This window comes from Xyrauchen texanus, chromosome 29 (genome assembly GCF_025860055.1).
Source record: "Xyrauchen texanus isolate HMW12.3.18 chromosome 29, RBS_HiC_50CHRs, whole genome shotgun sequence".
NCBI classification, from domain to species: Eukaryota; Metazoa; Chordata; class Actinopteri; order Cypriniformes; family Catostomidae; genus Xyrauchen; species Xyrauchen texanus.
The window spans coordinates 9,015,796-9,039,704 of NC_068304.1; the positions used below are offsets into that span (position 1 = coordinate 9,015,796).

At 41.7% G+C, this 23,909-nt stretch overlaps 1 protein-coding gene across 2 annotated transcripts in view; it reads right to left on the reverse strand.

Annotated features, from left to right (window-relative positions):
- The window catches only part of LOC127623125 (rho GTPase-activating protein 42-like), a 155,467-nt gene that overhangs the window by 100,051 nt on the left and 31,507 nt on the right, over nt 1-23,909 (reverse strand). For both annotated transcript variants that reach the window (XM_052097388.1, XM_052097387.1), the window contains exon 3: nt 3,339-3,400. In XM_052097388.1, coding sequence (XP_051953348.1) covers nt 3,339-3,400 — 62 coding nt within the window. The remainder of the gene's footprint in view (nt 1-3,338; nt 3,401-23,909) is intronic.

Consider the following 23,909-nt stretch of genomic DNA (forward strand, 5'->3'; position numbering starts at 1 on the left):
CAGGTCAGCATTATTGATAGTATTATTGCATCATAAGGGCCTGGCGTTCATCCCAATCAACTGAAGCGAACGGACATTTGCATGTATAAACGACTCCCTTGGACGGAGTCTGACAGCGGAGAGCGCCTCTGTTCCGTGAATGATTGGACTCGGGAGATCAAGAGAGCACCAGCAACTCCACCATGGAAAATATTCAGAAAATCTACTTCCTTCCTCACATTTTCCTCTCTTTGAAAATTAATAACATAAGGTGTTGTGAGATGGAGCGGTGAGAGCACTTCAAAACTTCAAACCACCATTTTCTTCCAGATTGCACTTTAATCACAAGTCTCCTTTAAAAAGACCCCTGAAAAGACATTTTTGCCCACCAGCCATGGTATGCCATTAAAAAAAGTTCAAATTGTGCCAACAGAGCTGATGAAACACTAAGCTAAGCTTATACATGTACTGAGGCCATGTATAAGAGCGAGCTTAAAGTGGAAAGTTTTAGTGAATTTCAGCCACATTCCATGAGGTTTCTTATTAACCATGGCTGTCACTGGATTACGGTGTTGATTAATCTGTGACGAAACTCAATCACTGAAACAGAAAACTGAGAGTCGCACAATGTAAACAAACACAATGGCTTGGTTTAAAAACCTTTGAGCTGCCTTGCTATCTGATGCCACCTGTACATCGGCAGCTGCCTTCTAAGGTAGCATCCGAACTGAAATGGAACCTCAAGTGACTGATTTGGAACTCTCCACATAGACAACAACTCTAGTTTTGGATCAGCCTTTGCATCAGAGCAGGCATTTACTAGTTTTCAACTATGTACATTTACATTTATGCATTTGGCAGACGCTTTTATCCAAAGCGACTTACAGTGCACTTATTACAGGGACAATCCCCCCGGAGCAACCTGGAGTTAAGTGCCTTGCTCAAGGACACAATGGTGGTGGCTGTGGGGATCGAACCAGCAACCTTCTGATTACCAGTTATGTGGTTTAGACCACCACCACTCCACCACTCCCCCACTCTGTATGTATGTTTCATCTAGGTATCAACTTTGTTGTTGATTTTTGGAGAAAATATAACAGACAAATTGCAATTTGAGGCAATTGTTGACATGCGAGTATGGAGATATAAAATGAATGAGAGTTGCACAGCTCTTTTGATTGCGGACTTTGGTGTCTTGGCAAATCTGAGTACAAATAGTAGTCTATAGTATAAGGTTACCTGACAAAACATTTTTTTACAATGCAAGAGACCCAGATTACAGGAGTCTTATTTCTCAAGAGGGAAGGATACTCAGGCAATTCAATCTGATCTCATTGCTATCTAACTGAAAAATTAATAGATCCCAAGTGATTTCGCTTTCCTACAGGCTTCCTCCCGGTCTGAACCTTCAAGTTTCATTTCATAAAACATTCTGGAGTTCCTTGGCAGCAAACTATTTGTAAAGACTACTAAAGAGTTTAGACGTATGAAAATCAAATCAAATCTTTTTTTACTGCTATCCTCAAAAGTGTTTCACTTCTCTTTAAGAATTTATAAGAATAAGGAATTTAGGTTAGGATTTAAGAATATTACTCTTTTTACATTGAAATGAAGCTGTATATCAATGGAAGTGTTTGCCGTTTAAAGCTTTTATTTAACAGGAAGTCCCTTAATTACAGACCGCAAGGCCATGAGATTGCTGGACATACTGCGAGGTTGTTGGATTACTCAATGACCTAATGCAAACAACTGAATCCTTTGCATTAAACTAAACTGTAAGGGTTAAAACTTCCCACATTTTTAGCAGTCTTATTTTGACAGTGTTTTTCAAATTGAGTTCTCTATATGGATTACTAAACATCCTTCAAAACAAGAGTTCTAAGACGATGTTCAGGCTTCAGGCAAATCAGATTTTTTCTTAAATCAGATCTTTTCTGGCAGACTGTCCGCACTATTAATTGCAAGTGATCAAATCCGATTTCAGCATTCAGACATTACCAACCTATCTGCATGGGTTGCTTTGGTAACGACTTAGGCATACTCAAGTGACGATGCTTTCAAAACAGATGCGGGAAAAACGGAGGTGCATCATCTCGCTCTCCAAATAAGTCCCCTGTCCAGTCGCGGTGCCGAAGTCCTCCGTCGCACAAGAAACTCAGCGACGGAGGAGACTGCAGACTGTTCCGTGCTGCAGTCACCGATTTTTTACATCATCGTAGTGTGTCGTGTTAAGAGTGACACAAAAGACCATTTGAAATCCGATTTGAGCAGCCAGAGTGTCCGGACTGAGACGCATCTGAAAAAAAAGAATCTGATTTCAATCGCTTTTGAAACCACCTCCCGATGTGGTTTGAATCAGATTAAAAAATAAATAAATCAAGACTATCAAAAACTATTTTTGTGGCAGTCTGAACAAGGTCTAAGTCTTGAAGCAGACCAACCAGCTTCTAAATGAAACACAAACTGAGTTGAAGCAAAATTATTGCATTATATATTCTATTCTACGACATTTTGGATGTAGTGCGAGTAGTGTTAACACTGAAAATGCAACAAAAAGATGCGTATTATGAGTACCTGGATTATGCACTTCTTCAACCTTCGAAACTAACATCCTTTCAAAAATCGATAGTTCTGTCAAACTTGCAGATAATTTGCAGCCCATTCGCCACTCATTTTCAGGTACAAATGAGTTTTGCGGCAAACGCAAAAAAAATATTTTGTACGGGATTGTGGAATGTTGGACACTTCGTGCACACATGCTCCGTGCGTAACGGAAGAGGTGGACAAAACAACTGTAAATAATGGATAATGTAGCAGCTAGTGAACCTTCAGTGAAGACAGCACCTTAAAAATGTGAGTTGAATGCTTTACCATCACCCCACACTGTGTAAATCCATACATTGTTTGAGATACAAGCGTTGAACTGAGGTTGGCTAACATGCCAAAGCTAGCAGCAACTCATTGTATGTGTTTGAAATGTCATATTTGTCAGCTGTTATACAAATGCTTCCGTGAAGTAAAAAAAAAGTTGTGTTTCATTGGGATGATACTTCACTTTGAAAATGCATACACTACATGGCTGAGTGCATAGTGTAAATTGTAAGTGCACAGAGCATCATTTGGGACACAGCTATGTTACTGCTATGATAGCCTATATGTAAAAATAAATAAAACCACAGCAAAATGATTACTAGTACAATTCCAACAAAACACTGAAATACCATGGTAAATCTGAAAAAACTAAAATAGAATAACAATAAAGCCATCTAAGTATATACTTCACAACACTGCATTTGAAGTTCAGAGGCTATTAGTTATTGATACTATAAATGGATAGTGTGCCTGATCTAAAAGCTTACCAGTCGTCTTCTCTCCTCTTCCATGGTGTCCAGTAGCTGGGCAAACTCTTTAAAGGACTGAGCTGAAGGAGAAAAATACAGTTATTAATCCATTTGCATTGGCTGGTTAAAGCTCAAACCTATAATAATTTGATTCATGTGGATCCATAGAAATGCTGTTAGCACTGATTTATTGCCATGGCTAATTATTTGAATGATTCAGCATTTAAAGTGAATTTATGATGAACAATGGTTTTATTAATTTAAATCAATATGTCACAGGTAAGAAAGGCTTAACTTCCGGTCACCTAAAATGTATGAAGAGCTATGTTAATAATGTGTCCATATTAAATTGGGCATGTTAAGGTTTTTAGGTGCTGCAGATAGATTTCAGGCGCTGGGGCTTACTAATTTGCTTTCAGTGTGAGAGTGTTTCGACCAAGACCCTTTCAATGTAAGTTGGTCCACTACAATCTACAATCTTTGAAACAGTCTTGGGCAGGCTGAGCAGCTATTTATTTTGTAACAAGTGGCATTCCTTGGTTCATTTACAAAAAACACTGTATCCGCAAAGCAACCAGCATTGTGGACGACCCCACACACCCCTCACACAAACTCTTTACCCTCCTCCCGTCTGGCAAGAGGTACCGAAGCATTCGGGCCCTCACGGCCAGACTGTGTAACAGCTTCTTCCCCCAAGCCATCAGACTCCTCAATACTCAGAGACTGGTTTGACACACACGTGTCCTGAGTTGCACTTTAATTACTGTCACTTTATAACTGTCTGCTACCTCAAAAACTGCTATGTGCATAGAACACTATCTCATAGTATGTTATGTTTACATTTTTAGAAACTGTCATCTTTTTGCACTACTGAGTACTGGTCGGCGCTGCACTGTCTATTGTCCTGTTCATTGTCAGTAATTTGTTGTACTGTCCTGTACTTTTTGCACATGTTTGCACGTGCACTTTATATAGGTATATATAGGTAGTTTATATAGGTATTTTATTTCGTTGTGTTGTCTCATGTGGTCCTATGTTGGTCCTTTGTTGTTTTTATGTAGCACCATGGTCCTGGAGGAACGTTGTCTCGTTTTGCTGTGTACTGGTACAATAAAAACCACTTGACTTGACTTGACTAAAGTTCAGCTCCTATTTACTTGAATGGGGAAAGACAGAAATCTCCAAAATGGTTGGTCAAGATTACAATTAAAAAAAAAAGCAGTAAAATCTGACAACCCTGGTATCATAAATTGTGCTTCTTTAGCTCATATCATTTTTTTTTTTAGCAATTTTTCAGACTGGTTCAGTTTATGCCCATGGACATTCTTGAGTTGACTGACAGGTGATGTATCTAAAAGTCTGTATCTGTATCTATATTTTATCTGAAAGGCGGGATATTCTTTTCAACATCAGTTGGCCGTTCCAATTTCTCTCATTAATTTTAATAGCTGTAGTCCTTCTGTGCTAAACTGTCTCTGGTTTTGGCCCAGCTATTATTATTAATAATAATTTATATTTATGCATTTGGCAGATGCTTTTATCCAAAGCAACTTACAGAGCCCTTGTTACAGGGACAATCCCCCGGAGCACCGTCTAGTTTACGTATGTAACCTCCGTTTCCCGATGGAGGGATGAGATGTTGTGTCGGAGAAGCGACACTAGGGGTCTCTCTTGAGCGCCAAAATATGCCTCTGACTTGTGAAAAAAGGCCAATGAGAAGTTGGCAGACAGTATTTGCATACCCCGCGCCCCGACATACGGGTATTTAGGAGGGCAAATACGGGAGTTCATTCAGGATTTTTCTGAGAAGCCGGATATGGTCCGGCCACAACAGTGGCTCGGCTCAGTGATAGATGGTAGACCGGCTAGATCTTCCACGTCCAAGGGCCAGGCGTGGAGGTTCCAGAGGTCTGGGTGCGGATGCCAGAGCGTGCCCCATCACTGAGAAAGAAAGTCCTTCCTCAGGGGAATTTGCCAGGGAGGGGCTGTCGCGAGAAGCATGAGGTCCGAGAACCAAGTCCTAGTGGGCCAATAGGGGGCCACTAAGGTGACTTGCTCTTCGTCCTCTCTGACCTTGCACAGCACCTGTGCAAGAAGGCTCACTGGGGGGAATGCGTACTTGTGCAGCCCCGTGGGCCTGCTGTGTGCCAATGCGTCTGCCCCAAGGGGAGCCTCTGTTTGGGCGTACCAGAGGCAGTGGGAGGTTTCTCGGGAGGCAAACAGGTCTACCTGGGCCTTGCCGAACCGTTCGCAAATCAGCTGGACCGACTGGGGTGAAGCCTCCACTCTCCACTGGGCAAGCGTTGTCGTGACAGTGCGTCTGCTATCACATTGAGGTTGCCGGTGATGTGAGTGGCATGGAGCGACTTGAGTCGCTGCTGGCTCCAAAGTAGGAGACGACGGGCGAGTCGTGACATGTGGTGGGAGGTCACTCTGCCTTGGTGATTTATGTATGCTACCACTGCGGAGCTGTCTGACCTGACAAGGACATGTTTGCCTATTTGACTATTGTGCCTGGCTTGAAGGAAGCGAGGCATTTCAGCTCCATCTGCGCACGCTCATTGGTGAGACGTGCTGACATTGAGACTGAGTCTAACTCCATGCCGAGAAAAGAGATGCTCTGAACCGGACGAGCTTGCTCTTTTCCCAGTTGACCTGAAGTCCCAAACGGCTGAGGTGCCTGAGCACCTGGTCTCAGTGCACGCATAGTAACTCTCGTGAGGGGGCCAGGATGAGCCAATCGTCGAGGTAGTTGAGTATGCGGATGCCGGCTTCTCGGAGCGGCCTCTGCGACTTTCGTCAAGACGCGAGGGAACAGAGACAGGCCGAAGGGGAGGACTTTGTACTGATACGCCTGGCTGTCGAACGCGAACTGTAGGAAGGGTCGATGTCGCGGCAGAATCGAGACGTGAAAGTACGTGTGAAATGCCAGCGGAACCAATCAAGCCCGGGAAGCATAGTGGACCTCCATGCGTCAGGCTCAGACTGGGCGAGCAGACCTGAAGGTGGCGGCCCAGGCGAGTTATCCACATCAGACGCCGCTGTAACGCTCTCCGATGCAGCAGTGATGTCATCATGTCCAATGTCCGGGAGCTCAAGGGAGCTCCCGGACATTAAGCGGATCGCACTCCCGGCCATTAAGCGGACCGCACTCATCCCGAGCTCGGGGGAAGCAAGCAAGCGTGCCGGGGAGGCGGGGGGTTTCAAAGGGATTTTACCCGGCGAAACGGAGCCCGTCATTATCCCCAGATCGTCTTCATCACCCGCAGTGCCTGCCCCAATCCCGTAGGAAGGAGGTGAGGCGTGGGGGGCGGCTGAAGTGGCTTTCTTTCATTACAAAAGAAAGCCGCGACCACAATGCTGTCATGGCTATGTTCTTGCACTGAAAACATACACCATTCATAAAAACACTGCCTGCATGTGATCGCAGCCCAGGTACGCGAGGCAGCTTTTATGACCGTCAGAGGTGGGGAGAAATCATCCGCATACAGAAACTACACAAGGGCGGAAAAACGTCTTTAAAAGACGTGTCCTGAAAAGGATGTTCAATGCCGCTGTATTTTGCTCTTTTTAGAGGAAATTACTCTTTTAAATAAAATCACTCTTTTATAGAATAACTCTTTTGAGTTGTCTGCGCGCGTCGAAGCACCCAGGGGCAACAATGCACAGCCGTGCAAGAAGGAGAAACCCGATGTTATGCGCCGTCAATCCAACAGCATGCAGATTGTCAGAGGAAAAAGCAGGAACTTGTGTGTGTGACTCGCAGCAGACTGCATGCACTACCATCGGCTCCTAAGAAATTTATTTGCCCGCCTAAATACCCGTATGTTCGGGGGCGGGGTATGCAAATACTGTCTGCCAACTTCTCATTGGCCTTTTTTCATAAGTCAGAGGCATATTTCGGTGCTCAAGAGAGACCCCTGGTGTCGCTTCTCCAACACAACGTCGAGAAAGCTACAGAGGGGGAACCTGAGTTAAGTGCCTTGCTCATGGACACAATGGCGGTGGCTGTGGGGATCAAACCTGCAACCTTCTGCTTAACAGTTTAGTGCTTTAGCCCACTACGCCACACCACTCAACTGAAATAATACAAGTACAAGTAAAAAGCTAATAAATAAATACAAAAAATATAGAACTGTTCCTTGCCTATGGAATAATTTTTTTATTGGTAATAAAAAAATTAAATAGGTAGACTAATTCTGACTTTTTATCTCATAATTATGACTTTATGGGCATAAAATTTAACTTAAAATAGTTAATGTTTGTTGTAGCAAGGGAATAAAGCCAGCATATATTCGGATGTGCTTTCATTGCCTGTTGCATATAAGGGACCGTCACCCACTATATATATATATATTGGGTGGCTTATTCAATTTTGGCAACCAAATGAGAATGATTAAACACAAATATAAAGCAAATATTTAGTAGCACTAAAAAGATTTTTTCCCCCCAATCAAAACACACATTACATTCAGAGATCAAAAGTAGCAACTTTCCAGAAGCAACGATTACATTTACTAAATGAACACCACCAGAATGTCATAATTATCATCAGGAAACCAGATTTCCCAAATTGGTATGTAAATTATAGAATCATAGTATTTTTTTTTTTTTTTAAATCTCTCTAAACTAACCAATCTATAAGAAATCTTATTTAAATTTTTCCACATATAAACAAAAGGATAACTGTAGTAAGCGATATTTATTTCCCCCAAAATAAAAACTGCCCCATAAATGATGTCTTGCCGACGACTGTATCTATGCAACCGCTGCATTGAAGGAAAGTTCAATCCTAGGTTGGCGTGACCTGTTAACCCTTTAACTTTTAGAGTTGAGGGTATGGAGTGAAAAGATTGAATTATAACTTGCATAGTTCATTTTCCATGGTAAACATGCACTGAATGAAGATATGGTAAAAATGTCACTTCACTTGACTGTACTGTTGATATTCATGAACATGCAAATTAGAACCAATGTTATTTGTTCACACACTTGGTTATGTGTCATTTAACAGATGTTTTTAATTCAAAGCAGCTTATAGTACACTAATTGCAAGCTCTGCCTCTCTGGTGTAACATTTAGGTTGAGTGCTTTACTCAATGTAGATTGTGAATTTCCAGTTCAAAAGTTACAGTGAAGCACTTACAAGAGAAGTGAATGGAGTACATTTTTTGGAGGGTTTAAATAAGTCCAAAATGTGAAGCATATTATTTTATAAAAGAAATTTTCAGAATTCATCTGTTAAAATAAGTATATTATTTGTGCTGTAAAGTTTAAATCAGCATTTTTACAGTTAGGGTATACACAGTTATGTCGTCTGGGTGGATATGGCTGTGTAACTTTACACAGAAAAGGTTAATAAATGATTTTATCACACTAAAATCATGTTAACACGCATATTGTATTGAACCCAGAACATTCCTTTAATTGTTCTCGCTGTGCTTTAATTCCAAGACCATTGAGTGTAGAATCTCACAGAGACATGCACACCTTTCAATAAATAACACCCAAAAGCAGCCTGGTCAACATCCAATCAGCACAACCAAACCCAGCCTTGACACTACACTCCATCTCTCACTATAACACAATGGCAGTTTGTGAAAGCTCAGAACAGTGCTCCTGTGCCACTGGTGCCTTGATAGCTTTAGAATAGAAAGATTTAGACAGCTGGATGGACTTTACTTCGACTTGGATGCTTGGTCAAGTTCATCTTTCCAACTCTGTAAACATTATTGTCAAGCCATCAGTCCAGATGGCAGTCCATGTACGCTCCCTGGCTTTTAGCAGCCACGGACAGCTGAACGAGAGCCACAGTCTCTGAGAATGCTCCAAAAACACCCATTAGCACCAGAAATGGACTGAGAGAATGACTATTTAGGTACATTTGTGTATGCATTCACTAGAAGAGAGTTAAGGAGAGAGTGAGAAATTGAATGAGTATTAAAGTTTCAGGAATATTTTACCCCCCAAAAATGATAACTGTATCATTTTTTTAAAGGGTAAATAAATACAGACAGAATTTGTTTGTTTTGGGTGGATTATCCCTTTAAGAGGAAGGTAACAGTACATGAGAGAGAGAGAGAGAGAGAGAGAGAGAGAGAGAGAGAGAGAGATCTGATGTTGAAGACAAGGGTGGAAGTTGTGGATAGATGCTTCTGTTGAATGAGATCCTTAAGGCAGGATAATAGTTAAGAGTGGTTTGAGCATACGTATCATTCACAGGTTAATGGGGCAAATGACAGCTCTGATGAGTCATTATCTTAAATGGGCTTTTGGCTTGGGGCAGGAAGATATCTGACGTATATTTGAGAAGAGCTAATGAGAGAGGCAGGCATGGAATCACCCTCTCATTTAGAAACCTCTAATGCATTCACCATAAATCAAAACCAGTCACACACCGTTGAGGAGCTATAACAAGAAATCATGCATTTATGTGATTCAGCATTAATTCAGTACAATTCGGAAATTAGAAAGCATTTAGTTTAATTTCCAATAGAAACATAGGACGTCATTGGCTAAGAGCTTCAAGATACAACACCTTGATTGCAGGGGTGTCAAACTCAATTTAGGTTGATTCAGGGCTGAATTGGACAAACAAGTCACCTTAGGGCTGGGGCGGTATGGATTTTTTCTAACCGCGGTTGAAAAGCAAGATATTCCCACGGTATAGCGGTAAACCGCATTAAATACATTACATTGGATCAGAGAAGTCACCCCGACAGACTTTGGCACACATCAGAAGTCGCTTTTGATAGACAGACTTTAAATATTGTCACCTACATCCGAAGAAAAAAACGAGCACAATTTTAAATAGTCAAATTTTCATCAAGCAGTAATTTGGCATGAACTAATCACTGTATAGATTTCCTTATTTAAGATTATTCTCAGATACATTCGCATTGAAGATGGGTCAGACATGATTTTGACCACTTTATTAAGTTTTGTTTTGTAGAAAGCCTTTCTTTAACTTAAAATTTCGTTTTGTATAAATTGTATCTTAATTTTAATCACTGTTTCATTAACTAATTGCCTGGAATTAATAAATAAGAATAATAAATATAGCAGACATATAATCAGCAGCAGGACGTGGAAGCGCCGATGCGATCTCTTGCGCGTGAGCTCTCTCATAAATGAACCGAAACTCGGCGGCTAGGCCTACTGCCTCACAGACATGAGAAATAAATAGAAATCTTAAAATGCATTTTAAACCAAATTCAAAACAAAATGATACAATTTTAGGCTACAGTAGCCTAGTAGTCAGGTTTGCCGATGATGCGTTACTATTTATTTATTTATTTATTTTTATCCCTGTGCGCCAATCGAAACGGACTTCACTGCTGATATTCTGGGGATACAACATAGCCAATAGGCTATAGCCTACTAGGGACTTTAGCCTTTAAAATATCTTTGCTGCATTGGATCAGTCTCCTTTCTAGAACAGCCAAGAGCTTTCTAGCCTCATGGCAGCAGCGCTTTGCATCGCTCAGACTTTAAAACAGTCAGCGCCCGTGGATGCGGTTTTGAAAATTTATCAAAAAGCGTTGGTGCGGACAGATGAGTTTTGTGATGCGGTTGCGGATTAAATAATAATAGCCCATCCGTGCATCTCTAATACAAATGGAATGTTATTATGTGTCATGGAACATTGCGCTCCCCAACTCGCGAAAGGTCGGATTTGCTCCATATTTTGATAAGTTTTGTTAGAAAACCTTCAATCCATGTAGGCTAATATCATTAGACATAATCCATATCATTAGAATCAATGAATCCATGTCATTAGACACAACGTGCACACATGTGCAGGCCAATGTTTTTTTTGTTTTTGTTTTTTTGCGGTGACGACGGTGGCAAGCTCAGACCCGCGGTTGGAGTCACGTGACCGCGGTATTGCGGTAATGCGGTAACCGTCCCAGCCCTAAGTCACCTTATGAGAATTAATTTCATTCACAAGACATTTAGACCTTTAGATTACATGAAGGCCTGCATTTGTCATTAGGGAATATTAATTAAACACCAATACTGACTAGAAGAAAACCACTCACTGATTTTGGCAGGATAACCGCTAGCTTTATAGTTATAGTTTAGTACAAATGAAGCTCAATTGACAAAATCGAGGTTACAGTGAGGCGCTTACAATGGAAGTGAATGGGTTAAACATTTTTGAAGTGTTTAAATGCAGAAATGTGAATTTTATAATTTTATAGTTTAATTTACATGAATTCTTCTGTTAATACTTGTGTATTCTGTGAACAGTAAAGTAGTTGTTCAACCTCGTGTGACCCCGCGACCTCCTGTGAGGACATTGTGTTTTGGGTTCTCTAAATGAAATTTCATTTAAATCGACTGGCCTCAGTTCAGGACACTCTGGGCTGTCATTTAAGGGTTAAACTTTCAAAGAATGAGTCCGTAACAAAACAACATGGCACCAATTTCAGTGAAGCTTGTCTTTGGAAGAAACGGCAACAAAACTAAATCTGGTAAAAAAAAACCTTATGAAGTTTTTATATAGAAAGCTGTTTGTGTCAAAAGAGTGACATCTCTAGTTTCATCTGGTATGATATTATTTATTTTTTTGCGATTTATCATGAAACAGCACACTTATACATGATGACCTCCTGTGAGGACAATGAGCCTTACTTACCTTAAAAATCCTATATCCACTGTGTGTTGTCACCATTGAGAATCAATGGCCTCATTTGCATCTTGCATTAACATGCGTTTAATATCCGGATATTATCTGGATTTTCTGTGGCCAGAAAATGCAGAAAATGCAAAATGCTACTTACATATTACATCAGAGACTGTAGTAAATGAAAATTCTCTGTCTTTTAGCAAATTATAAAAACACTGATGGATAATTCAAATGCTTTCTATCACTTTAACAGTCAAGGTTTTTCCCATTATTGAACATTTTTCGTCAGCCAAGGAAGCAAATGTAATGATATGCATCTCACGTTCGGCACTGCGCGAATGAAGCCTGGTTTTCATGTGTGATGTGTACGATTACAAAGCAGGAGAGAGACATGAGCAAGTTGGGATTTGACAAGAGAGACAAGATATTCCATGTGTAATTCATGGGATTTTGTTCATTGTTCAGATGAACATATTGCTAGGTGGCAGTTTGCACTATGTTCTTCAACATGCGATGGCTGAATTAACAGGAAAAAGGCAATAACACACAACACAGCTTTTTAACAACTGATGACTGTAGCCAAACCTAATCACATAATGAATTGCTTACGTAGTAGAATCCAGATAACGGAAACGGATTTGAATTGACGCCTTTTTTTTAATATGGTCAGAATCCATTCCTGACCACCTCCAAATATGGTTTCAGTGATCCGATCATGATCCAATCACAATGCATCTTGGGTGCATTTACACCTGTCATTTAATGTGGTCAAGTGCAATCCGATAGCAATCCAACTACCGAAAAACACAATGGGAGTAAGGGTAATTGGGGCCAATGAATGTATCCAAAAGCTTTCAGAGGTTATATACAGAGTTAGGATGAAAATAAGGTGCATTTCAAACTTTTCTGAGACCAGTGCAGTCAGACAGCACACTGGAGGTTAAGTAATTCACTTATTAGAGAGCAAGGTAGCATCCAATAGCTTTCCTATGAAACCAAGTGGATTCACTACTAACATCTGACCAAAAGTTCAGTTTCAGGCTGCAGGTGATGTTTGCACCACTCAACATGGTTGGCAGACATGAGGCAATGGTAATCAGTACTTAGATTCAGAATTTATAATGCTAAATTTTATTTGAACTTGGTTGGCAGTGATTTGATGATGGCAGTGACTGTGCTTTCCACAATGCACATTGTTGCAAGGTAGTAAAAAATATCTGTATGGTCTTAAAAACATGAATAACCAACAGTCCTGGAAACATTATAAACAATTTGATAAAATCTGACTTTCTATAGCTTGGTATTATTTAATATTCCACAACTTAGTCCCTTAGTACACTGTATAATACATATTCTTTCCTCAAATCATCCAGCATGCCGAATTGGACTGCTCAGGAGTGCCCTGTACTCAAAGTAAACAAGAATGAGAGAAACAGAGTAGAGGCAGAGGCCCAAAGACAAATAGAGAATATAGAGAAAGATAGAAAAGTATGAGCAGAAACGGTGATGGGCCATCTCGGTTCGAGAAACAGACTTGTACTTTCAGGACAATTAATATTTCTATAGCCCCATCTGTCTTGCTGTGGGATTGATTTCAGGATAAGTGGTGTGGGCTGTGAATGTCACAGCAGGAAGTCAAGGAATGAAATCGATAGGAGGTCAGATGACCTTGTCTGTACGCCCAGGCAATGAGTGCTGAAGTGTCGCAGGCTGGTTGGAGCTTCAAAGTAGATTGCAACTCAGCTACCTGTACATCAAGATTCTGGTCCCACAGCACACAAGGGGTTCGGTCAAGTCGCTCCGAGAGCACACTTTCTTCGATGACCAGATTGATTCCACTAGACAATTACATTTTTCTTCAGCGAGAGTAATCTTACTCTTTATGGGAAGGGACACAACAGCAATACCAGATTCTTTGAGAACTTTCCATTGAAAGAGATGGATGAGAACTTATTTTTACTGATCCTGACCTTATCAACTGATAAGGGTTTTTCAATGGCCGATGTCAAAGAGTTTCTGATGGTCAATATAATACTGCTATTTACATGATTGATATTGAATTGATTTTATTTTATTTTATGATAGCTAAGAGGTGCATGAAATAGCACAGAAAAAAAACTATTATTTGACACAATATTCTGAAAATTCAGTCAAAACTACTGTATATGAAAATGAAAAATGGCCATTATCAATTGACAAGGCTGTTGATTTTGAAATGAACACAAGTGAAATCTAGCACTTCTGTTCATCAAATGATTATTCAGTCTTTTTGACATATTGCTCTTTCAATGGACTTTATTCACAGTAGCGCCATCTTTAAAGTTTGACTGCAATGACAACAAAGCTGTGAGGGATAGACTTACAGTCTCTTCAATGGGTTGTACATTTGTTTATAGCAATTTGGATCATTCTGCAGATGAAACATTGAACTAAACACATCTTCTAAAAAGATAATAAGTTGTGGAAAATAAGATATAATCTAGGAGCTTTATACAGTGCATGCAATTGAAGAGACTGTCAGTCAATCCCTCACATCCTGCCCAACGTTCGAATAATCTGTGACGAGCATGATTCAGAGGTTGCATTTATTCCCTCTAACATTACATTTTGACTCCACTGTTAAGTTTAGGTTTGGGGTGTACATCCGGTACAGCTGAAAACAACTCGCTTCTCAACTCGGTTTTGGCGCCCCTTTGTGGACATTACACCTGGAAAATGGAGCTCACACAAGCCCATACACCCAACAACACTTACTGATTTGGCAACTGGGGGCAGTGTTTCAAATTTTGGTAAGCGCAGACCGATTTCAGCAAAAGAAATGTCAATCTACTGTTTTCATTTTCACTGTGACATCAACCTGCCACTTAAACTGGATGAGACCAACATGTAAAACAGGTAAACGTAAAACGACCAAACACTTTAGTTGATTTTATTTGTTTGTTTTTTGTTTAGGAGCTGGTTCATTTGAAACTGTTAATAGCACTATAACAGACCAGAAAAATAAATAAAAATCTATTTAAATAATGGAATATAAAAAACACCAGAAACATTTGAGAAAATAGACTTTGTTGTCAGGATTTCTGTCCATCTCAAGGTAGAGGTACAGTAAGTACCAATTATTTCACAGACATAACAAAAAAAAAATGAAATGAACAAAAACAAAGCAGAATATACAGTTCTGCCCACGGATATCTAGTTTATTTACAATCACAGTAAGTGCCTCAAATGAAACTTTCAAATATTTAATGCCAATAACCAGTGGTGGGCGGTCACAGCAGAGCTCTATTGATATGCTTCGCAGCAATTCTCTAATTGGTGGATCTCTTCTTTCAGGATCATGGATAGTGTTATTCACCAGACATTCTGCTATTAATTAGGATTTATTAAAAGTTCAACTAAAACCGACTAATGGCTTTGACAGAAGTATATTCCATTGATTAACAACTTTGGAGCTCATGGTAGGTCAGTCTTTAAAGGTTTATAAGTTATCGATAAAAATAAATTTGACTATGGTGACATTAAAGGGATTTTTACTTCTGGGACCAGACTGCTGCACTTTATATGTATCAGATGGTCAATGAATGGATTGTGTGCATGCCGGGGGATAGACTACCTCATCACTAGTTCCCAAGTGTGGATGGACAGAGCAGATCATGAAAAAAATCAAAGGTAATTGAATTCTGGATCCATGTAAAACAGGTACCATAAACATGCAGTGGCAGGTTTAATCACATTCAGATGTCAATGGAATGTATATAAAAATCATTCTGCAACATTATATGTGTAAATCAACAGAAGTAGCCTTGGGTATTTCCTTCCTATCAACATTGTCTGAATTACAAACCCTGCACAATGGTTAAAGCTCTCCAGTAGCTAAACAGCCATAAATATGCCTTTGTATTGCTTCTGCCCAAAACACTCCCAATGTGGCTGACTCCACCAACATCACTTTTAATCAGACTAATGAAAAAAAAGGTGAACAGCACAAATTCATCACATTCTTGTTTGGCGACCAGACCACAATAGGAATGGGCCAAATTGCACAAGATGCTTCATTGAAATCTGCCACTAACGTCAATACATTTATAGGAATAGTTAACCCAAAAATGAAATATTCTGTTATTATTTACTCACACTCATTTCATTCCAAACTAGTATGCTGTTAATTTATTTTCATGAAACATAATATGACAAATCTTTGAAGAATCTGTACACAGCACTTGCAATACAACCATAATTAATATCTGTTAAGCTCCAAAAATGACAAAAAATAAGGAGGTCGATTTAACAAGTTCATTCAGTGCTATTGATTATATAAAAATAAAAAAAACAGTGCAATTCTTCATGCCCCTGACTGCAAGTAAATTCCACAATAAGGAATTTTCCTACCCAACAAAGCAATACAAGTTTAAAGTAATACCATTATTTTTTGAGAGCCGTAGTCAGCAGCAGGGGGCAGTCAGCGCAACTCCAGCTGTACAGGCAACACAAAGCTGTATAGACATCAAACAAGGGTCTCGAGATGTGTTTTTTAATGTTTCAACATATATTTAACTTGACACAGCATCCTCAAGGCACTGCCTTTATGGTTAGACATGCTGAAAACCAGTGAACTGTGATGCAACCACAGAGGGAGGCTTAAAAAAAAATTTGTCTGATGCATATCTACACAGACCAACAAAAACAGTGCAAACATAACACAAGAACAAGTCCAGTGAAATTGGCCCAACTCTACCGTGTTGATGAAATTAAAAATGATATGACAATATATAGACTTCTAAAGCCACTTTTTGTTTTGTCTCATCCAGCCTGATCTCATGAAAGTTACAACTTTGTAATTTAATTTAGCAAAAATATTGCCAATGTTCCTTATACAGTTGTTATTGTGACATTTCTGAGATGAAATGTCTACTGTGTGGCACTAAAAAAGACTTAAATGTTCTCCGAAACAGATGAGATTTTAAGGTTAACGTTCTTTCAAATTTTAAATCAACAAAACCATACCCTAAACCTGACACCTAATCAATAGTGTAATAAAAGCAAATATGAGGTGAAAAAATGTAATTGCTGAACCAACCATTGCATTTTGTAGTGCTTCTAGGACATTTTTGACTCAAGTGTTGACTTGCGTGCTCTGCTGGACTAGTATCCCAGTCCATGCTTTTTCCATTAATTTGCCGAAAAAAACAAGGCAAAGGTATTGGTCTAAATGACAGGCTGCTTTTGTGCAAAAAAAGAGTAGAGAAAGACAGGAAGCCAACTGTTGGATACAGATGGTCTGTGTGTCAGGCCAACACACATTGCACAGCGGAGGAGAGGAAGACAATAAACAAAGTAATGACACATAAAGAGAGGGGGGTGGGTTATCGAGAGAAATCAGGAGACGAATGAGTGCATAAAAAGACGAAACAGTAGGAGTGATCATCCCATCAGTGCATATGAACTCTCGGCACATCTGCTCGGTCCCCACTGAGGGTGAGCCCTCTGCATTTTCCTTAATCTCTGACACAAATCACAATTAGTTACTCTGATCTCTTAAAGGGCTGAGCAGGGACCTTTCTGACTGGAATGTAAGCAAATCAATACAATTCATTATTCATGCCGAGCAGACAATCGCACCGAGACCTGCCTTCAGCTTGTAAAACCAAATTCAATGGGATATCAGGATATCGGAATGCTCAATGTTTATTTTCATACTGGGATACATTTCTAATCAAAACGTCTCTCTGTCACTGCCTGCATGTTGAAGACTTTCAAAAGTTTGCGATCAATAGGTAAAAGGAAGAGAACGAAAGAAAGAGACTATCAAATCTATTCGCAGGGAAACTGTTTCTCAAAGCATTATGAGAACTTTCTATTAATTGATTTAAGATTGGTAAAGCAGATCAGCTCTTAATGGCTTTAAAGGAAAATTGCATTGCTCAGAGGTACCCAATCTGACCCAATTAGAAGTTTCAATAAAAATTCCATTGGAGGAAAAAAAGCATGGTTGATATGCAGAAAGAGTACAGGTAAAAACTGAGCTGTTGATTTAACCTGTTCATATAGTGTGATCAATTATACAGTATATATAAAAACAAATACAAAAAAAACATACTTATGCCTTCTGACCCATTTGTAAGTTTTGTAAAAAAAAAAAAATGTATGCATTTTCCTACCATCGGAGCTATTTAACTTTGTGTTTTTAAAGGCTGCTTCAGCAGGGGGCAGTCAGCAACTCAACAAACCTCACAAGAAATGCAGCCACAGAATGAGAGCTGGTCTAACAGGATGTATTCTTGACAGCTGGACAAAGCACAAAAGAATACAGGGATCCTGATACGCGATTTTCAAACTTTTAACTTTTAACTTTACACAGCGCCCTTAAACACAGTGTTTATGATGCTGAAAACCAGTTAGATGCTTCAAAAGCATCAGTCTGACACATATGTACATAATACATAGAATTTGATTAAACATTTGAAATGATTAAAAGCCCTAGTAAAAATAAACAGACTAGCTTAGATCATTTGGTTGTGGAAGAATGTGATGAGAAATGTTTAAGATCATATTGAAAACTCTAACTTTTGCTTGCATACTTGGGTATCTTGGCAAATCTGAGCAAAGTTTGAGACATTTTCTAGATATTGTCCAAAATTCCAAAGAAGGCATAAATATGAGATTACCTGGGCCTCTTTCTCAGGTGAAAAATCTGAGAGGAAGGAGATTTAAGCAAAAGTCTCAATTTGCTCTCCTTTTAATCTAATTACTTTCAATGAGAAACAATTGCAAGTTTTAGATTTTTTCTTTCAAACAGGTGAAGCCAGGTACCAGAGGATATATCTTGATTAGGATGACAAATTCTATCGGTCTGGAACAGGCAAACTGCTGTGTGCTGGAGCATTAGGGTAATTTTCATACAAATAATCTAAGACTGGTTTGCAGATCATTTTATAAATGGTTTAGAGGAAAACGTCTCAGGTTACGACTGTAACCCTAGTTCCCTGAGAAGGGAATGAGACGATGCGTCGATGACGCTTTGGGAACGCCTTTGCGTGATTACCTCTGAAGCACGTATGTCAACTAGTCAATGGAATGAATGAACGCCACGGGCGGGTGACGTCATGACCAGGAAAGGATATAAGCACATCCGGTGCGTTACTCGCGTTAGCTTTTAGAGCCGAAGCAAAGTCGATCGCAGGGATGCAGGAAGTATGGCAGGGCGACACATCGTCTCGTTCCCTTCTCAGGGATCTAGGGTTACAGTCGTAACCTGAGATGTTCCCTTATGAGGGAACTCGCGATGTGTCGATGACGCTTTGGGAACGATAATACCCAATCCGCCATAATTACAAAATGCCAGATGATAAAAAAACTGTCGGCAAATTAAGTAAAAAGCACCCGGGATCCTGGGGCAGCTTCCAGGTCCAGGCTATAAAACCTCACAAAAGTTAGCGGCGAGGACCAACCTGCCACATCACAAACCTCCTGGAGGGAAACTCCTGATAAGAGGGCTTTAGAGGCTGCCACACTTTGAGTAGAGTGAGCTCTGACCACCAAAGGGCACGGCTGGCCATAGGACTCATATGCAAGAGAAATAGCCTCGACTATCCACTTACTGATTGTCTGTTTATTAGCAGGAAGACCTTTCTTAGGTGAAACAAAACAGACAAACAACTGATCAGATCTTCTCCACGGGGCAGCCCTGTGGACATAAGTGTCCAGTGCTCGCACTGGACACAAGAGATTCAGTTTTTCCTGGTCCGAGGATGTAAACAGAGGAGGACAGAATGCCTGCAGTACAATAAGCCTTGGAATATTGGTTGGCACCTTAGGGACGTAACCCTGCTTAGGGTATAAGAACGCCTTAACCATACCCGGTGCAAATTCCAAACAGGTGGGAGACACCGAAAGAGCCTGAAGGTCTCCGACTCTTTTTAGGGACGAAATGGCTAACAAAAAGATAGTCTTGAACGTCATAAATTTTTCTGAAACTAACTCTAGAGTCTAGGGGCTCGAAGGGAGCCCCAGACAAGCCTTCAAAAACTATCGCCAAATCCCATGCCGGCACCCTAGTTCGAACCGCAGGCCTCAGCCTCAAGGTGCCATGAAGGAAACGAATAATCAGGGGGTCTCGACCCAAAGATGTACTACCCACAGGGGCGTGGAAAGCCACAATGGCCGCCACGTAAACCTTTAAGGTAGAAGGACATGAACCTGATGTAAAACGATACTGGAGAAACTCAAGTACTGTGTTGACTGAACAGTTAACTGGATCTCGCTGATGCTGGTGACACCAAGACGTGAAAATTTTCCACTTAAGTGTATATAATTTCCTCGTGGCTGGAGCTCTGGAGCTAAGAATGGTCTCAATGACCTCAGTCGAGAGACCACTCTCTAAAAGTTGGGCCCCTCAGAGGCCAAACCCATAGGTTCCAAATCTCCGGTCGGGGGTGAAATATTGTGCCCCCTGCCTGAGACAGAAGGTCTCTCCTGACAGGTACCTCGAAAGGAGGGCCGTCGAGGAGATGAATTAAGTCCGCAAACCAAATTCGACTCAGCCAGCGTGGAGCTACTAATAACAGACTTACTCCGTCCCGGCGGACTCTCTCCAGAACTCCTGGGAGCAGAGCAACAGGGGGAAATGCGTACAGACGTAGCCTCGGCCACATCTGTACCATAGCGTCCAACCCCAAGGGGGCTGGTTGCGTGAGGGAGAACCAAAGTGGACAGTGCGTCGTAAGCTGAGACGCAAACAGATCCACTTCTGCTTGGCCGTAAAATTCCCAAATGAGCTCCACCGCCTCGGGGTGGAGTCTCCATTCCCCTGGCCTCAGCACCTGCCTCGACAGGGTGTCTGCTCCTATATTCTGGTACCCTGGGATATACACTGCCCTCAGGGAGAGTATTTTCCCCAGGGACCACAAGAGGATCTGGTGCGCCAGTTTGCAGAGTGGACGCGGCGCAGACCCCCTGTCGATTTAAATAAGAGACCACCAATGTGTTGTCTGTACGGACAAGCACATGATGGCCCCTCAGATCTGGGAGGAAATGTCTCAGCGCATTGAAGGCGGCCATCATCTCCAGGCAATTTATGTGCCAAGAGAGATGATGGTTCCTCCACAGACCCTGAGCTGAGCGGCCTTCCATTACCGCTCCCCAGCCGGTGAGAGAAGCGTCTGTCGGGATAGCAACTCGATGGCAAAGAGCTCCCAACACCGGACCCTGGGACAGGAACCAATGTTTCCTCCATATAATCAAGTCGCAGATGCACCGCCGCGTGATCTTGATCATACGAAGTGGGTTCCCCCTCGGGGAGAACCCTCTGGTCCTGAGCCACCACTGCAATGGTCTCATGCACTGCAGGCCAAAGGGGATCACATTGGACGCCGCTGCCATGAGGCCTAACAGTCTCTCGAACTGTTTCACAGTGCGTGACTGGCCTAGCTTCAACTCTTTTGTGGCTGTGATGATAGCAGCTACACAAACGGGCGATAGTGTGGCCCGCATCGTGACTGAATCCCATACCACACCAAGGAAAGTGGTTCTCTGTTATGGAGAAAGCACACTCTTCTTGGCATTGAGTCTCAACTCCAATTTCTTCAAATGAGCGAGAACGACATCTCGATGCCGACCCACTGACTGCTCTGATTCCGCCAGAATCAGCCAGTCGTCGATGTAGTTCAGAATGCGTATGCAGCTAGACCGAATGGAAGCACCCGATATTGGTATTCTTTGCCCCCGAAAGAAAACCTCAGGAACTTCCTGTGTTGAGGGAGGATGGAGACATGGAAGTAAGCGTCCTTCAAATCTATCATGACAAACCAGTCCTCGGATCTGATTTGAGTCACTATCTGTTTGAGTGTGAGCATCTTGAATTTCAATTTCATGACTGCACGATTCAGCAAACGGAGATCTAAAATTGGACGCAACCCCCTATCCTTTTTTGGAACAATGAAGTATCGGCTGTAAAACCCCAATTCTCTGTCGGGGGAGTACACCTGTTCTATAGCTCCCTTTGCTAAGAGAGACTCTACTTGTTGTTCCATTACCAGAGCCTGCTCGGGATGTACTACCGTGAGTAACACCCCATTGTAACGAGGCGGAGAAGAACCGAATTGGATTCTGTAACCTTTCTCTATTATCTGCAGGACCCAAGGAGATATATTCGTCAGATTCTTCCACTCTGTCAGAAAATCTACTAAGGGTACCAGTCTCTCGAGACTGGCCTCTGGTGTTAAAGGAACAGCCACTTCGGCGACCTGAAGCATATTGGCAGGAAACAACCGAACTGACTATTTTTGAACCCCCCTCAGAGGGCTCACGTCCGACGCAACGTCGAGTCGACATTGCGCTGAACTTTCGCTGGATACCACTGCACCCCGAAGCACCAAGGGTGGCGGGGTTGGCAGACTGGTCCCATGAGGACCCCGAAGTGGAGTGGGCACCGTATTCTGAGGTGTACACCGCTCCACCCCGGTTGGGGCTGTCCTCGATGGTCTGACGTGCATAGCGTCAGGACCTTTTCTGAGCTGAAGCCTTCTTAGCCATAAGAACGGTCCTCAGATCCGGCTTAGACTTAGCCGACTTCGGCTGAGAGCGTTGGCTCGGTCCCCAAGATTTATTCGGGGGAGCACGAGACGCAACACTTATTTTCTGCGAGCGTCTGTTCCGCTGGGGGCATCGACCCATAACCAAAATCTTTCAGCCCCTTTATATTTGAATACATGTGAACATGGGGACTAAAAAGACGTGACGAATATGGTTTATTCCATGATCTACATAGCTCACTTTGTAGATCAGGAAAAAAATGGAAGGGCCCGCGATTGAGATGAAACATTAGATGTGAGAAAACGCTTGTCTAATTTGCTTTTAGGACGAGTATCTCTTTTTTCTGCTGGCCAGTCAATATTTAATTTATCAACAGCACAAGTTATCACCTCAATAAGCTCCTCATATGCTGGGGAGAGGGATGGCGAATCCTCTCCCCTTATTGTGTTAGTGTTTGTGTCACTCTCATAAATGCTCAGTAACTCTACCTCCTCAGAGCTAGAGCACCGAAGCATCGGGCTCTCTTCCCGGGCGGAAGAAGCACGCAGCCTGGCTTCCGACACCGGCAAGAGAGCAATGGATCCCTCGGGTAAAGGAGGAGATAAGGCAGAGCCCGTCTCCAACCCCGCCGAGAGATCCATTTGCGAACCCCAAGTGAGCTTTCTCCGCGGCTGCCTCCAGAACCCTGAGGTTCGCGAGCCTGTCCATCATCCTCAAATGCGGACAGACGGGAGCGAAGAACACGGAGCGGCAGACGCTCACAATGCTGACAGTCAGACCCCTCGAAGGCTGACATCGCATGCTCAACTCCCAAACAAACTACACAAAGCTCATGTGTATCTCCACCCGTGATATAACGAGGGCAAGGAGAAGCACAGGCTTTAAATAGTTGTTTCGCCATAATATCCAATATAAAGAGAGACAGACAACAATAAATAAGACAGACAGTTTTGACACAGAGCGCTTTGCTGAGGCACAAAAGCTGACGCGAGTAACGCACCGGATGTGCTTATATCCTTTCCTGGTCATGACGTCACCCGCCCGTGGCGTTCATTCATTCCATTGACTAGTTGACATACGTGCTTCAGAGGTAATCACGCAAAGGCGTTCCCAAAGCGTCATCGACGCATCGTGAGTTCCCTCGTAAGGGAACTGTATAGCTTATAGTCTGTTCTTTCACATCTCAAGTGACTTCTCAGATTTAATTGCAGATGTTTCTGCAGAAAACGGAAAAAAATTCAAATAAAAAAAAAATACACAAACGAGACAATGTTTGACATACAGTAAGAGTGTAGAAAAGTGCTATACAAATAATGATGTTAGCATAGCACAGATAAACTAATCTTTGAAGAATTAGATAAGAAATGTTTGAGTTTATATTGAAATCTCTGACTTTGAACATAGTTTGAGACATTGAACTTCATCAG